Source organism: Gracilinanus agilis, chromosome 2 (genome assembly GCF_016433145.1).
Source record: "Gracilinanus agilis isolate LMUSP501 chromosome 2, AgileGrace, whole genome shotgun sequence".
In the NCBI taxonomy this organism is placed as follows: Eukaryota; Metazoa; Chordata; class Mammalia; order Didelphimorphia; family Didelphidae; genus Gracilinanus; species Gracilinanus agilis.
The window spans coordinates 84432782-84447966 of NC_058131.1; the positions used below are offsets into that span (position 1 = coordinate 84432782).

Below are 15185 nucleotides of genomic sequence, written 5' to 3' on the forward strand. Positions count from 1 at the left end.
CTACTCCTTGCTCCCCACTGGCCCTTCCATCACTTTGCCCTCAAGATTAATGCTTCCAGGTCCTAACATTTTACTTTCACATCTCTTGCATCTACCAAGTTTTTGTCCTGACACTGTCAACATCCTAGTGTAGGCATATAAAATCTCTTGCTCAGACTATTGCTGGTTAGCTCCCTGCCTCAAGTCTCTCTCCTCCACTCAGCTATCAATGTAATCTTCTTTCTCTAATTGGTAGTCAAAGGATACAAAAGGCAGTTTTCAGAGGAAGAAATTCAGGCTCTCAAAAGTCATATGCAAAAATACTCTAGATAACTAAAAATCAGAGAATGCAAATTAAAGCAATTCTAAGGTTCCATATTGTTGCTTATCAGACTGGCAAAGTTGACAAAAAAAAGACAAATGCTAGAGGGGCTATGGAAAAATTGGTATATTTGTACACTGTTGATAGAGCTGTGGACTGGTCTGATTATTCTGGAAAGTAAGTTGGAAATATGCACCCCAAATTACTAAACTGTGTATATCCTTTGATCCAAAGATATAGATACTAGGTTTATACCACCAAAAAGATCAAAGAAAGAGAAGGCTCGTATGTACAAAAATATTTATAGCAGTTCTTTTTTGTGGAAGCAAAGAATTAGAAACTGAGGGCAAGCCCAACAAATTGGAAAGGGCTAAACAAGGTATGCTGTGAAGGTGATGGTAAAAGGCATAGTTTCAGAAAAGCATAGGAAGATTTGTATGAACTAATGGCAAGGTTAAATTAAGTATGCAGCACCAGGAGAACATTTAATACAATAGCAACAATATTGGAAAGATAATCTGCTTTGAAAGAATTTGGAATTTTGATCAACACAATTCCAAAGGACTCATGATGACGCATGTTACGTCCTCATTTTATGCAGCTATGTAACTCACCCTTCTTCTGTTCTCTCATGAACTTCATCCACAATGATATGAGTGACTCCTTGGAGAGCTGCGTCTCCTTCCAACCTTCTCAGCAGCACTCCTGCAGTGCAGTATAACAATCTGGTCGCTGAAGACTTAAATGTACACAGAAGACAGATATTCAGTCAGCTAAAAAGCATTGCCCCTCCCCACCTCGCTCCAAGCTCAGATATCCCACAGTTTCAGAATAGGCAGTGATACAGACTAATACCATGGTAGCGAACCTATGGCACGAGTGCCACAAAGGGCCCGCAGAGCCCTCTCTGTGGGCATGCCTGCTGTCGCCCCGCCAGAATTCATTACTAGGAAGCCAGAGGGACTCAGGACGGAGCTATTCCCCTCCCCCTCTCCATGTGCCTGAGGACATTCCTCCCTTCCTCCCCCCTCTGCCCAGTAGCCAAGGGGAGCGCTTCTTCCCTCCCCCATCTGGGGTAAAGCACTGGGCGGGGAGGGGGAAGGGGCTCACATGCTGCATGAGAGGGAGGCAGGGATGGCAGCCTGTTGAGTCTGGTGAAGGTGATTCCTGTGGTGGGCTTGGAGAAGAGCTAGGCTGGAAGGGAGCAGTGCTCACAGTATGGTGCATAGCTGGAGGGGAGCGGAGCTGGAGGGGAGCTGAGCACTCAGGCCACTCCCCTCCCCCTCTCCACACACCTAAGTCACCCACCCCCCTGCCCAGCAGTCCAATGGGAGTGCTTCCATCCTCCCCTATCTGGGGTATAGAGATGGAGGGGTGTAGGGGTGGTGGGGGGAAGCGTGACACTCAGTCTCTGGGTGTGGCATGGCACTTGGTCTCCGGCGGGGGCGGGGCCCGGCACTCTGTGTCTAAAAGGTTCACCATCACTAGACTAATAGAATAACAGACACAACATGGCACAAAATAGAAAAGGCACATCTTGGGTTCTAGTCCTAACTAACCAGGTGACCCTAGTCACATGGTCTCTGAGTCTTGGGAATATCTAGGTCTTAGTTTTCTTACCAGTAAAATGGCAATAATAACATTTGAATACAGTGTGATGAGGAAATAAAATATATTTTGCAAACCTTAAAGCACCAAGAAATGTAAAATAATATTATTATCTGTATATTGAGGTGGCTGAACTTAAAGGCCCCTTCTAAACCTAGCATCCCCTCTCTTATTCTATTCATTCAAACCTAAATATAATACTCTCTTGTTGTCAGGAGCTGTCAAGTCTAAAACAATAGCAGGTATAAGATAGTCAAGTGACTATAGCAGCAAATACAAATCATAATTATTCAACTGCTTCTTGTTCAATGTGGTCAATAAATCATTAACTCTACAAAAAAACAAAAAAATTTAAAAAACCCAACAACCTAACCAGTAATTTCTGTCATGAAGATTAAAAGACCTTTATAGAAATACCTGAAGAAGGCTTGTTTCAGTTTTTCTAGAAGCATTTCACACTGTTCTGAGAATGCTCATTGACTGCCTCTAACCTGAAGATACATCATCCAAATTTTCTGCAATTCTTTAGATCAAAACTCTTTTAAAAGTAATAATGGTAGATATATTAACAATATTACTATAATTTAATAATTTAATATAATTTGCACAAATTATATTAATATATTTATATAATATAAATTAATTTAATATAAATTAATTATATGTAACATATAATTAATATAAGTTAATTGTTTATATTATATTATAAATATAAATCATAATAATAATTAATTGATTTTGATATAACAATATATTAACGATAAGTAGACAAACTATACAAACCTTGACACTCTCTAAGCGGATCTGGTATCCCACAGTAAGACCAATCCTTTCTGCTCTTTCTTTAACCACACGTTCAGCTACAGAAATAGCAGAGATCCGTCGAGGTTGGGTACAGATGATATTTGCTACCTTCTCAGGAGGTCCATTCAGAGTTTCATCGAGAATAAACTGAGGTATCTGTGTAGTTTTCCCACACCTGTATCAAAAAGATCCCACCCACCCAAAGCATACTTTTGTGAGAAAGTCTTAATTTCTATAGCTTTTCCTAATTTTTCTTTAGAAAATCAATGTGATCATTTTTTGTGGGAAAGGGGTAAAACCAGTCAAACTATTTAAGCTGTGTAGCTTCATCTCACTTTTAAGAAAAAAGTCTTTTTTAATTTATAGAAGTTAAACAAAGGATTATGAATCTTTAAGTTAGAAGACCTCAGATAAAAAGGTCAATCTCCAAATAAATCCATTTCTGCATCTGTAAAATGGGGATGACCATGATAATAACAGCAATGACAATAAAAGTAACAATAATTTACCATTTTTACATTACTTTCAGGCTTTGTAAAATGCTTTAAAATATTATTTCATTTGATCCTCACAAAAACACTGGGAAGAAGGTGCTATTATTTCCCCCCATTTTATAGATGAGGAAGCTGAAGCAGATAAAGGTAAAGTGATTTGCCCAGGGCCAAATGGTTAGCAAATGACTGAGGCTAAATTTGAACTCAGGTCTTCCTGCCTCTAGGTCCAGCAGGCTACTATCCAATGTGTCACCTCGATGCCTCTGTTTCTGAGGCGTAATACTTTTGAGGATCATACTTTGATGAAAAGATTAGTTCATGTCTAAATGCTCTGGAGACTAAAATATTTCCATGTAACATTATACTTAGTTATTAAAACATTGGATATTTTTCTCCTTTAATATTTATTCACTTAGATTTCAGGCAGGAGAGGGGAAGCTATAGCTCCAAAAGCATTACAAACACTTGAGTCCAAATAAAATAAGCTTATATTTAAAAAAAAATACAAAATGAAGTTCACGGTTACTTGATATAAAGTTGTTTATATTTGTTCCTGGATAGATTTCCCTTTCCATCAGAGAAAGGAGAAACAGGGAAAAGATGTCTTATATTGTGCCCCAAATGACAGATCTAGGGATTTGTTAAAACCACAGAAAATTCTAAAGATGAAATCCTTTTCAAAATAAATACTCTGAAATTATTCCTTTTATACTCAAATCTGAGCCCTCTTAGGGTGTCTTATCCCAAAGGCATTTCAAAACTTAGAGGATTTTAAGTGGGCCATTTATTAATAAGTCCTTATCAGAAAATAAATAAAAATAACCCAAATAAATAATCCCACCAATATGTATAGTAGGACCTTGTTTTATACAACCAATATGTTCCAAAACCCTTCACATTAAGTTGAAAATCATGCAAAATAGCATAATATAATAGCATATTTTTCTGCCTTTATTAATAATTTTTTGATGGACAATTGTGTATACATGAATTTGTGTCTGTTAAGTTCCAGTAAAACAAGGTCATACTACTGTTATCAACTACTAATAAAAAAACAAACCAATAATCCGAAACAGTTCTACTCTGATGAAAGCAAATGTTTTCCTAGAATATAGCTGGTCTAGGTCAACCAGGTTAACCAGGTTAACCAGATTCTAATTTTTAGATTAAATCTCCATTAAGAATACATCACACTCTTACCCAGTCATACCACTCACAACAAGCACTTGGTGCTTGCTCAGCAAATCAAGAATGGTTTCTCTTTCTTCCCAAGCAGGGAGTGATCGTCTCTCTTGCAGAATTGACTGGTATTGTCTGGAAGCCTAATATAATCCAAAGGTATCAAGACAATCAGGTTGTGCATCATCACCCCACAAAGCCTTGAGGATACTAAAAAGAGCCTACAAGAGAAACTCACTCCTTGTTTTAACACTTTTCCTGCTGTACCCAGTAATAGTTTCTCCATCACATAAAATACCTTTTTCAATCAATAACAATAATAATCCATTTTCTTCACATGAGGGCAACCCTTGCACAAGAACCTCATCCAGAAATCCTGCTCAGCATTGAGCAGCCGTGGGGCCACTGACAATCCATTACAATTGTGAAGTTTTCCATCATCTGAAAAAACTTATAAACCATATCATTTCCAGCATATCCCACTAGTATGTATACATGTGACCTCTGAATAACTGAGTTGTTATATTCTCATTTTTAAAGGCTCAATTGCCTGGGGATTTATTTACAGTGGCAACAAAAAAAAAATCTACTCTGAATTTGAATGCTGATGTCACCATACTCAAGTTAGCATGTTTTAAAATCACAAAATTTTAGAGCTGAAGGAAACAATAAAAATCATCTTGGCCAATGTCTTCCTTTTACAAATGAAGAAAGTTGGGCCTAAACGACTTATCCAAGGTTATATATCCTACTTTGCCATGGCGGTTTACTTAACAGGTATTTAAATCATCTTTATTTGGATACCTTTCATAAATTAATCCTTTTAGTAGGAGACATTTAATTCAAGGTTACACATTTTGTTCAAAGCATCACTTGGTCTATTATTGTATTAAAACCACATGGTTCTAAGAATGATCAGAACTTTATCATCACCTAATTTATAGGTACTGTGTTCACTCTCTTATGAGTTAATATTCAAATTCTTTATAGAAAACCTGACAGGCAGAAAAGTTAAGAGACCAAGGTGACAATAGGATGTACGAAGGGTAATACCAAGTTCCTCCCTCCTATCTGTTTTAAACTGCTGAGCACTGTTTTACCATACTCTACCTTTTTTATTTGAATCTGCTTGCAAATTTTAGCATTTTCAGCATATACAGACTTAGCCTGCCAATCATATTTCCTGGAAATCTTTTTCTTGAGGTTGACATAGCTTTCATTCTCTACTATAACTGGTGTAAGACCTTCATCCTCATCGTCTTCCTCCTCAGGTTCTGGTTCTTTCTTGACTAGATAGTAAAAAGAAAAAAAAATGCAACATTTTCAACATCTAGCTAAACTGATGACAAAGAAGAAAAAGGTCACTGTCCAAATAATAAGACAATTACATTTATAAAAATGGAGTGAGGAGGTAGGAAAGGCCATGATACATTTAGAAAGTTCAATCAAATGTTCCTGCTTCCATTTACTAGAACTTTTAAAAACAATTTAACTGTCTACAGAACTTATATGAGTATATCTGCTAAAATAAAGTTTTAATCCCAATAGTAAAAAGGAAAAAAAAAATCAAGGCATTGCTTCTATTGGGATTTTGGTAGCATAGAGAAGCTTAAAAAAAGTTACGGGAAATTACATGGAACCAAATAAATTTTATGTGAAGTCAGTTATAAAGGATACATTCTTAGGGCAGATAAGTGGCTCAGTGGACAGAGAACCAGGATTAGAGATGGGAGCTCCTGGGTCCAATGTGCCTTCAGACACTTCCTAGCTGTGCTACTCTGGGCAAATCACTTAACCCCATTGCTTAGCTCCTATCTTCCTTCTGTCTTGGAACTAATATATTAGTATTAATTGTAAAACAGAAGGTAAGTGTTTTTGTTTTTTTTTAAAAGGAATGCATCCTACTTTTAGACATCACTGTTAGGAAATTTTTCTTCATGCCAACCCTGTCTCTTTGTAACTTCTCTGTTCTGCTCACTGGGGGCAAGTAGAATAAATCTAAGATCACTTGAAAACAGCTATTATGTCCTCCCAAAGTCTTCTTTTCTACAGTTGGTTCCTTCAAGTGATACTCATAAGGCCTAAGAATTTGAGGAACTTCCCTTTTCTGTTACTCTTCTCTAAACACTCTAGTTTACCAATGTCTTTCCTAAAAAGCGGTACCTGAAATTGAACGCAGTACTCCAGAGCATGTGAGGGTGCTCACTTTCCTCATCCTGGGCTCTATGTTGAAACATACAGAGCCTAAGATTGACTGTAAGAGTTTTCTTGGCTGCCATATCATTCTTTTTTCCACTCTAGTATTGTATCTTCTTTTCCTTCTATACCATTTCACTTGATCGCATCAGCTTCCCTGGGTTTAATGATTACCTCTAAGCAGATGGTTCTCATATCTATATATCCTAATCTTTCTCCTAAGCTTCAGGCCCACATTTCCCAATCACCTACTGGACATTTTGAATTGAATGACCCATAGGCATCTGAAATTCTGTATACCCAAAGGAGAATTCATTCTTTTTTGCCCCAAGCCCAATCCCCTTTTGAATTTCTTTATATGCACCAAGGGCACTATCATCTTTCCAGTCACTCAGATTTGCAACCTCAGCCTCATACTCAATTCCTTACTCTCTCTGACCACATTTATCTTATTACTAGCCAAAGCAAGTTGTTCCTACTTCCACAATATCTCACAAAATAGTCTATAGCAGACCATCTTCATACTCTAAACTGCTCAAAAGGTTCATAGAATACAAGATCCCAGGAACTGTTTTTGTTGAGTATAAAAAAAGCAATCTGTAGCATTAAAGGCTCTATTTCAGTTTTGTCTCCCAAGCATATCTGGAGATCATACAAGATTCTTATAAGTCTATAAGGAATAGATCTTCTGGGCAAATAAAATCAGTTCATTTAAAAACCAGAAACTTCTGGTACAGAAGTTGTATTAATTGTCTTAAGTAGAAAAGGAAGTAGGAACCATTTTCGCTTTCTGCTGTGACCAGAGCAGAAAAGGTTAAATGCTTTACCCATCATCATAGGCAGATGTGAGAAGCAGCACACAGAAGGTCTAACTTATAAATTTGATAATGAATATTCTCTGCTCAATACCCAAAGAATAATACTTTCAATAGTTTACAAACCTTCTGGCACAGGATTAGAAACAAAGGAACTATTTGGAACCACTAGTTTACGACTGGCAGTATTATTTGTCCTGTTCACAGGGGGGACTGGCAACAAGTTTATTGGAGGCACACTATACTTGTGATGGGTATTTGTTAATAATTTGGCAATTTCTTTTTCATCCTCCAAAAGGGTTATCAAAGAATATACAACAGGTTCAGCAGTCTCTGCAAATGTCAAGGCCTTCCCATAAAGAAACTCAGAAATATGCAAACGACAAGCCAAAGGTAAATTTTCATTGATGGAATAAAATGCCACCAGAGGTGCTTGGTAAGGATATTTGCTGTCTTCAGAAAATCTAATTTCAAGTTCATATAAAAAAGAGACATCTCCATTGGATCTAAGATGAGAATCATCCTTGGGTCGCTCTGTTTTTCTTGAAAGCTGTCTGGCGGGATTTTCATGCCTGAATTTGCACTTTGATCCAAATCTACAATTTCCTTGGAGATAGAACTGACAGATTCCACGTGAAAACTGTACTTTTTTGGCACTTTCTTTCTGTTTGGATTTGCAGAGTTTATTTGTTAGGTGCTCCAGCTCCAATCCAATTGTCCAGACTCTGTTCTGAATTCTCTCTACAAATTTTTCTCCACAGATTGACCGGAGAGCAAAGGCTTCTTCTTGCCTTTGTTCCACACATTCTTCCCAACTGACAGAGGATGCTGCCTCAGAGATCTCTTTTCTTTCTGGATATCTTTCTGAAAAGCACTGAGACAGAAGATATTCCAGGGAGGCCCCAACATCACCTTCACAAGACTTCAATGCTGCTTGGCAACGTTCAGCATTAAAACCGTACCTACATTAAGAGAAAAGAGGTCCAGAATCAGTGAGAAATTACTCTGGTAATAACAAATAACTGCAACTTAATTCTCCTAAGTATGCTAATATGGGATCATCACTACCTCTAGTTTCTGTATAATTATGTATTTAAAATTTCAAAGTGAATATAACTTTAAGCAGATGTCAGTGATCTCACTGGTCATAAGGATAGAATAGGGAGAGCAGGACACAAACTCCCTGACTTCTTTCTGTCATAGCATCATAAATTTAATACAAAGAATTAGGCTCTAAGGTTATGGGCATTTCATTTTCTAAGTTTAATGACTAACTTTCTATTGTGACCATAAAGAGGCAACTAGGGAACTCGGTATATAGAGCACTGGGGCTGGAGTCAGGAAGACCTGAACTTGAATCTGGTCTTAGACACTTTCTAGCTATGTGATCCTGGGCAAGTCAGTCAGTCTCTCTGTCTCAGTTCCTTCACAAGCAAAATGGGGATAATAATAGCAGTTCATTGTTGTTGTGAGAGTCAAATGAGTCTATATGCGTAAAGAACTTTATAAACTTAAAGCAGGATATAAAAGCTAGGCGCTTGGGTGATAATAATAATAATTGTTATTAGTATTAGACTTCCTTTTACTTTATTTCAACAAACAATACTGTCTACAATGTGTAAAATAGTATAAAGGGCACTTTGGAACACACTCCCTCAAGGAACTTCTGAGCTTAGCTGGGAAGATAACAGAAGCATCCAAATCTCTAATATGATGTAGAAAGAGACAGTGACATAAGAAATCACAAAGAAAAACAGGAATATTCATTCTAACATTAAACGTGGCATTTTATTAGGAGATGGTCATGCTCACCTTCTGCAACAGAAACAAAACCACTGTTACCAAGAATTGCAAACTGAAATAGACTTTCTACTTTCTCAGGTTAAATCTGATCATCAGGATTGGATTTCAAAGGCCTTCCTTAGATCTTCTCTATCAGACAAACTACTGAGTTGTCTTAATTCAAATTGCTAATTTGAAGTTAAAATAAGGAGAGTGAATGACAACCAAGATATGGGCTAGTATTCCAAGAACATAATACACTCTATCCATTGAGTCACCTAGCCATCCCCACTGGAGTTTATTGAGTGGAGTGGGGGTGACTCGATTTTAAGAAAATCACTTTAGTAGCTGAATAGAAGATGGATTGGAATATGGAGAAACTTGGAGGCAAGCAGACCCATTAGCATGTTATTATAAACTTAAGAGCTGAGTACCAGCATCTGCAGGGAGGTTTCACTTAAAGACCTCTGCCATACCTTTCTTCTCCCTCAATGCCCTCTCTCCCAAACACAGTATTTATTCTGTATTTCTTTATTCCATAGTTATGTAGTTATCCTTATGTACATATTAATATCTTGTAAGCACACTTCTTGCCTCCTCCATTAGAATGTAAGATCCTTTTGAATGTAAATTGATTACTTCTTTATATTTGTATCCCCAAGATCTAGCACAGCATCTGGCACACAGTAAAGGCTTACTGCTTGCTAACTGATTGAAAGATTGCCTGAAATTCATAGTTTAAATGAACTTACTTTTCTGGTTACTCTCCTTTGAACCCTACCTATTTTTTTATCAATGTACTTCCTAAAAAATGGTGCCCAGAATTGAACACAACACTCCCAACATGACCCATGGCAAGGCTCTCATTTTCCTCTTCCTGGAGCTTAAGTCTGCATGAATTTTCTTGCCTGCCACATCACACTCCCTGCCATGCTTTGTATCCCCAGAACATAAATAGTGTCTGAATCCAAATCTTGACTATAGAGCTGGTTCTCCACTTGTCTGCGTGAGGGAGGGAGGATGAGGAGAAAGAAAAGGAGACAAGCACAAAGAGAGCACAGGGCATGCAGGCACCCAAGCACAAAAAAACCTACCGGGAGAGTTTTTGGACTGCAAATGGAGATATCTCAATTTCAGGAATGTGAGGCTTCACAAGAACAGAACTAGTTTGTTCCAGAGAGACATGGTTATGAACAAGGGAACCCTCCTGACTGGCAGACCGGTCCTGTTCATCATCACAAAAATCAACCTCTTCTTCTTCCCCAGAAGCACCTCCTCTGACAAAGAGACATTAACATATTATTGAAGAAATAAGAGAATTTAAATTTATTTTGGAGGAACCTAATCAAATTTCTAACAATTTAGTTCAAGGAGCCCCAGAATATAGATCACAACCACTCCAAGGTCAAGAAAGCCTTAGCTGACTAGTCATTTTAGTATGACTCCAAGAAATAACTTAGTCCTTTCCCTTCTTCTAGAATAACTACTAAAATTCTTATTTCCTCAAATAAGCTCCCTCGCTTTAATTTGGAACAGGTACCGATGAGTGAATAAGGAGGAAAAGGAGCTGTTCATAGTCAACTACATATTAATTCTTAGGATATAAAATAAGCAATTTCTCTATCATAAATTGGGAATCAAATAGCATTTTAAAACACCTGGAGGGGGCAGCTGGGTAACTCAGGGGATTGTGAGCAAGGCCTAGCGACAGGAGGTCCTGGGTTCAAATACAACCTCAGATAGTTCCTAGCTTGTGACCCTGGGCAAGTCACTTAACCCCAACTGCCTAGCCCTTACCACTCTTCTGCCTTGGAACCAATACACAGTATTGATTCTAAGATGGAAGGTAAGGGTTTTTAATAATAAAAAAAAAAAACCCTGGAAAATAATCAAGATTACAGGAAAGGCTATGGTGTCAGGAAGATCACTGTTATAGGAGGTGGGATGGTATAGTGGGAAGATTACTATTGTGGAAGTCAGATTCTTCTTGATTCCCAAGATCTGCTTCCTGTGAGCTGGGTGATTGTAAGACATTTTACTTCTGTGGGCCTGTTTCTTCACTGTGAAACAAGGGACCAGGGGGGTCTGGATGACTAGGCTTTCCTGATGCTCTATTTCTATGATCCTGTGATTCTATATTTAATGCTCAGGGACTCAAACTTTCCTACTTAAACATCAGACTTACTTGTTCCCATCACAACTTTCTTTTCAAAGAGGGACACTGAAGCAATTATTGATTAAAATTGACTTAAAAAAACAGTGGAGGAGAAGAAAGAATTGAAAAGTAAACAGTCTGCAAATGAATTGGTATATTTCAGATAAAACGACTAACTCAAATCCAGCATCCGGCTCTTGTCCTTGGAGTTCTCGAAGAAGAGCTTTTACTTTCTCCTGATTCTCAGAAGTCATATGGAGTGTCTGTAAGGATCCTCTGGTTTCAGTCCTCCGTTTTGGTTGTGTTCCTCCCTTGCTAGTACTGCTGCTAGGCCTGAAAAGGAAACCAGACCAAAATTCTGCATATAGTCATGATCTGAGGTGACCTATTCCTTGGAGTCACTCATCACAGTTTACATTAGATGGATTGTCAAGCAGCTTACTAAAGAAGACAAGCAAAGAGATATCTTGGACAGAGATCTATCTTCCACATCCCTAGAGCATCCAACAGCTCATTATATTGCCTAGGAAAACCTGACAAGAATCTGAATAATTAAGCAGCTGTTTTATAGTTGTTTTCACTAACCTGGTAGCACACAGAAAAACATAATAGTGACTTGCTCTATGCGAGATTTTGAAGTAAGAGGTATTATCATTAATTCATTCTCTAAGGCAGTGGCACAACCTGAAAACAATAGACTTCTTCATTTGTCCATGTTAAATATAATTTAAAAAAAACCTCTTAACTTCTATCTTAGAATCAATACTGTGGATTAGTTCCAAGGCAGAAAGAATAGTAAGGCTTAGGCAATGGGGGCTAAATGATTTGCCCAGAGCCACATAGTTGGGAAATGTCTGAGGACAGATTTGAACCCAGGACCCCCTGTCTCTGGGCCTAGCTCTCAATCCACTAAGTCACCTAGTTGCCCTTTTTAGATATAATTTATTATGTGCAAGGCATGGTAGAATATAAAGGTAAGACCCAGTTCTCTGCCCTCAAGGAACTTGCAATCTAAAAGAAGTGAGCAAAAAGACATGTACAAATAACAGTAAAACAATCTCGAATATGTTATCATAAAAGAAGTACAAATAAAATATTATAAGGGCTTAGAAGAGGAAGAAATCATTCCACTGGAGTGAGCTGAAAAGACTTTATGGAATGCCACTCAAACTGACTCTTGAAAAATGGGTTGGATTTCAATAGAGAGTAAGGTAGAGGGAGAGCATTTCAGGCAGAAGAACATAAGCAAGGTGTAGAAGTAGGAAAAGAGAAGAAATATTCTAGGACCAGTAAGTAGTCCAGTTTGCTCATAGCACCATGTAGGACAATAACTGGGCCTAGGGCTGGAAAGATACTATAAAGTGATGAAGGGTTTGAACTTCATTTTATAAATCACTTAAATTTTTGTAATAAGCCATATTCTATACCTTTAAAGTTTACTAAGTGCTTTCTGAGCAATATCTCTAGGAGTATCATTATCTATCTCATTTTAGCAGTGAGATAATTGAGCCTCCAATGAGTGGCAATTTGTCCATGCTTAAATAGCAGGCATTACAGCTAGATTTATCTGAATCAAATTCTGGCTCTCACCTCTACAGGCTGCCTTCTCAGCCCTCTACTGCTTTTGTAGCATTAGGGAAGCTGTGATTTCAGAGGACAATTCTGGCAGTAATGTGCCTGATGGATTGGAAGAGAGGGATAAGTTATAGACAGACAAAAAGTTATAACAGTATTACAAGCTATTGATATAGCATAGACAGAAGAGAAGCAAGGGCAAGTGAACAAAGGATAAATACAAAAGGATAGCATGAACCTGTTAAGTTCAGAACAAGCTGACCAAGGCAAAGAAATCTAAGGATAACAAAAAAGGATTCTTTTAGTTCTAATGGGGAAAAAAGGAAACTCAAAAGAAGGGCCAGGATTATTGCTCAGAAAAAAATAAGTTGATGGTAACAGATGATAAGGTCGAATTAATCAATAATTACTTTGCTTCCATTTCTTTGCCAGGGGAATAAAAAGAAAAAACAAACCCAAAGTAAAAATGGCTAAAAGGGGAAGGATTCCTTGAAATTCTTTGGAAGATGGTGGAGTAATTGGTTTCCTAGGGTCATACCAAATAATATATGTAAAAAAACCTCCAAATTCAGACGTTAGTAATGACAAGATAATAAAAGAATCTGGCACAAAATAATTCTTACAAGAAAAATAACAGAAGACATTCATTAATTTGTCACATTCTAGGAACTTCAGCTGTTTGAGGTCTCCCCCCTCCCTGATACACTGGCTGAGAAGAATCAGAATCATAGGCAGAGGTAGCTGGATGAAGGGAATTAGGATCTCAAAGGAAAAACGTCTCAAATCCTCATTAAGGACTCAGTTAGTGGTCATAGGTCTTTTCGATAAGGGGAGGAAATGGTAACACTAATAATGACTAGTCAAGGCTCAGGAAAGGTGGGAAAGGGGCTTTCAATTTCTTCCCTACCCTTTAAATGGTGGTGTCTAAAGATGGAACACTGGGAGGCAGCTTACAGAGGAAAGAGTAGAAGTTGGAAACAGTCAGCTGAAAGGGACTGGTGAAGTGACTGACTAGGGGTTGGGGTTAAAGGAGAAAAAAGGTAAGACAAAGGTCTTTCAATGAAACCTCCAAGTAGAAGTGCTCTCTTCATCCTTAAATTTCTCATAACACTTGAGATCTTGCATTTGCCCCTGTAATGATAGTGAACATGTCTTCCCTTCTATTAAGCTGTATGACCCTTGAGGGGTAAGGACTATGCTTTATTTTATTTTTATAGCCCTAATGCCTAGTAGGAGCTTAACAAACGTTTGGGAAATTGTTTATTGAAATTCAACAATGCCTAAAACAAAAAACCCTAAGCCCTCTTGTCAGCTAGTCTGTCCCAGAAATGTACTGTTCCTAGAATACAGCATTTCAATTTATCAACACCCAAGCATCATTTTTTTCAAGAAGGATAACTGCACTTTTATATGCCAATCAATCAATCTATAAGCATTTATTATCGAGCACCAAGAATGTGCCAGGTATTGTGCCTGAAGGGGGCATAGAGATAAAATAGGTCCCAAAATAAACCAGTCCCTGCTCTCTAGGAACTTAAATTCTATCAAATGCATAAATAGAATCTTAGGGTGAGACTTTTCAGTATTTACATAAACTTAAGAAAATATTAACTTAGCAGTATTTGTTGACATTCTCTCACACATCTGTATTGTTTACAGGCTGGTTCATATTTATACAAATACAACTTCCCAGATTTAAAACTCCAAAATGATAATGACCTGGATGAAACTCTCGAGTCACTGAAGATACAAAAATCATCTTCATCATCCCAAATTTTACTTGAGCCTTTTCTACTGCCACCAGCTTGAGATTTACTAGAGTGACTCTTGCCACCTCGCCCTCCTCCTCCAGCACTTCTTCCTCCTCCTCCACCTTTGCCACCGCCTCTTCCACCTCCTTTATTTGGCTTCCCTTTTCTTCTTGAAGAAGAGCTCATTTTTACCTTAAAGGGGGAAAAGAAAATACAGGATTATTTCAATAATTTTTATTGGAAGCACGAGTAATCTGTTTAGCTAAGTTGCACACACACACATTATTTTTACCCAAACCTGAGTCAAGACTCTCCAAATTATTTTTTTAGAAAGCTACCCCAAAAAAACCTTTTAAAAATTAGATTTACAAACTTCAATTTCTATATAACTTCTTATAATCAGAGAAGCAACATGGCTTAAGTGGACTTAGAGATGGCTTTGGTGCCAGGAAGACCTGAGTCCAAATCTCATCTCTGACATATACTGGCTACGTGACCCTGGGCCAAGTCACTTAGCCTCTTGAT

The 15185-nt window shown here is 37.8% G+C and overlaps 1 protein-coding gene across 1 annotated transcript in view; it reads right to left on the reverse strand.

Moving 5' to 3' along the window:
- The window catches only part of DHX57 (DExH-box helicase 57), a 57700-nt gene that overhangs the window by 37107 nt on the left and 5408 nt on the right, over positions 1 to 15185 (reverse strand). Inside the window, exons 2-9 of the mRNA XM_044663271.1 lie at positions 14629 to 14852; positions 11512 to 11667; positions 10274 to 10456; positions 7524 to 8359; positions 5497 to 5675; positions 4408 to 4529; positions 2693 to 2888; positions 916 to 1040 (exon numbers count right to left, since the gene is read on the reverse strand). Coding sequence (XP_044519206.1) covers positions 916 to 1040; positions 2693 to 2888; positions 4408 to 4529; positions 5497 to 5675; positions 7524 to 8359; positions 10274 to 10456; positions 11512 to 11667; positions 14629 to 14846 — 2015 coding nt within the window. The 5' untranslated portion in view covers positions 14847 to 14852. The remainder of the gene's footprint in view (positions 1 to 915; positions 1041 to 2692; positions 2889 to 4407; positions 4530 to 5496; positions 5676 to 7523; positions 8360 to 10273; positions 10457 to 11511; positions 11668 to 14628; positions 14853 to 15185) is intronic.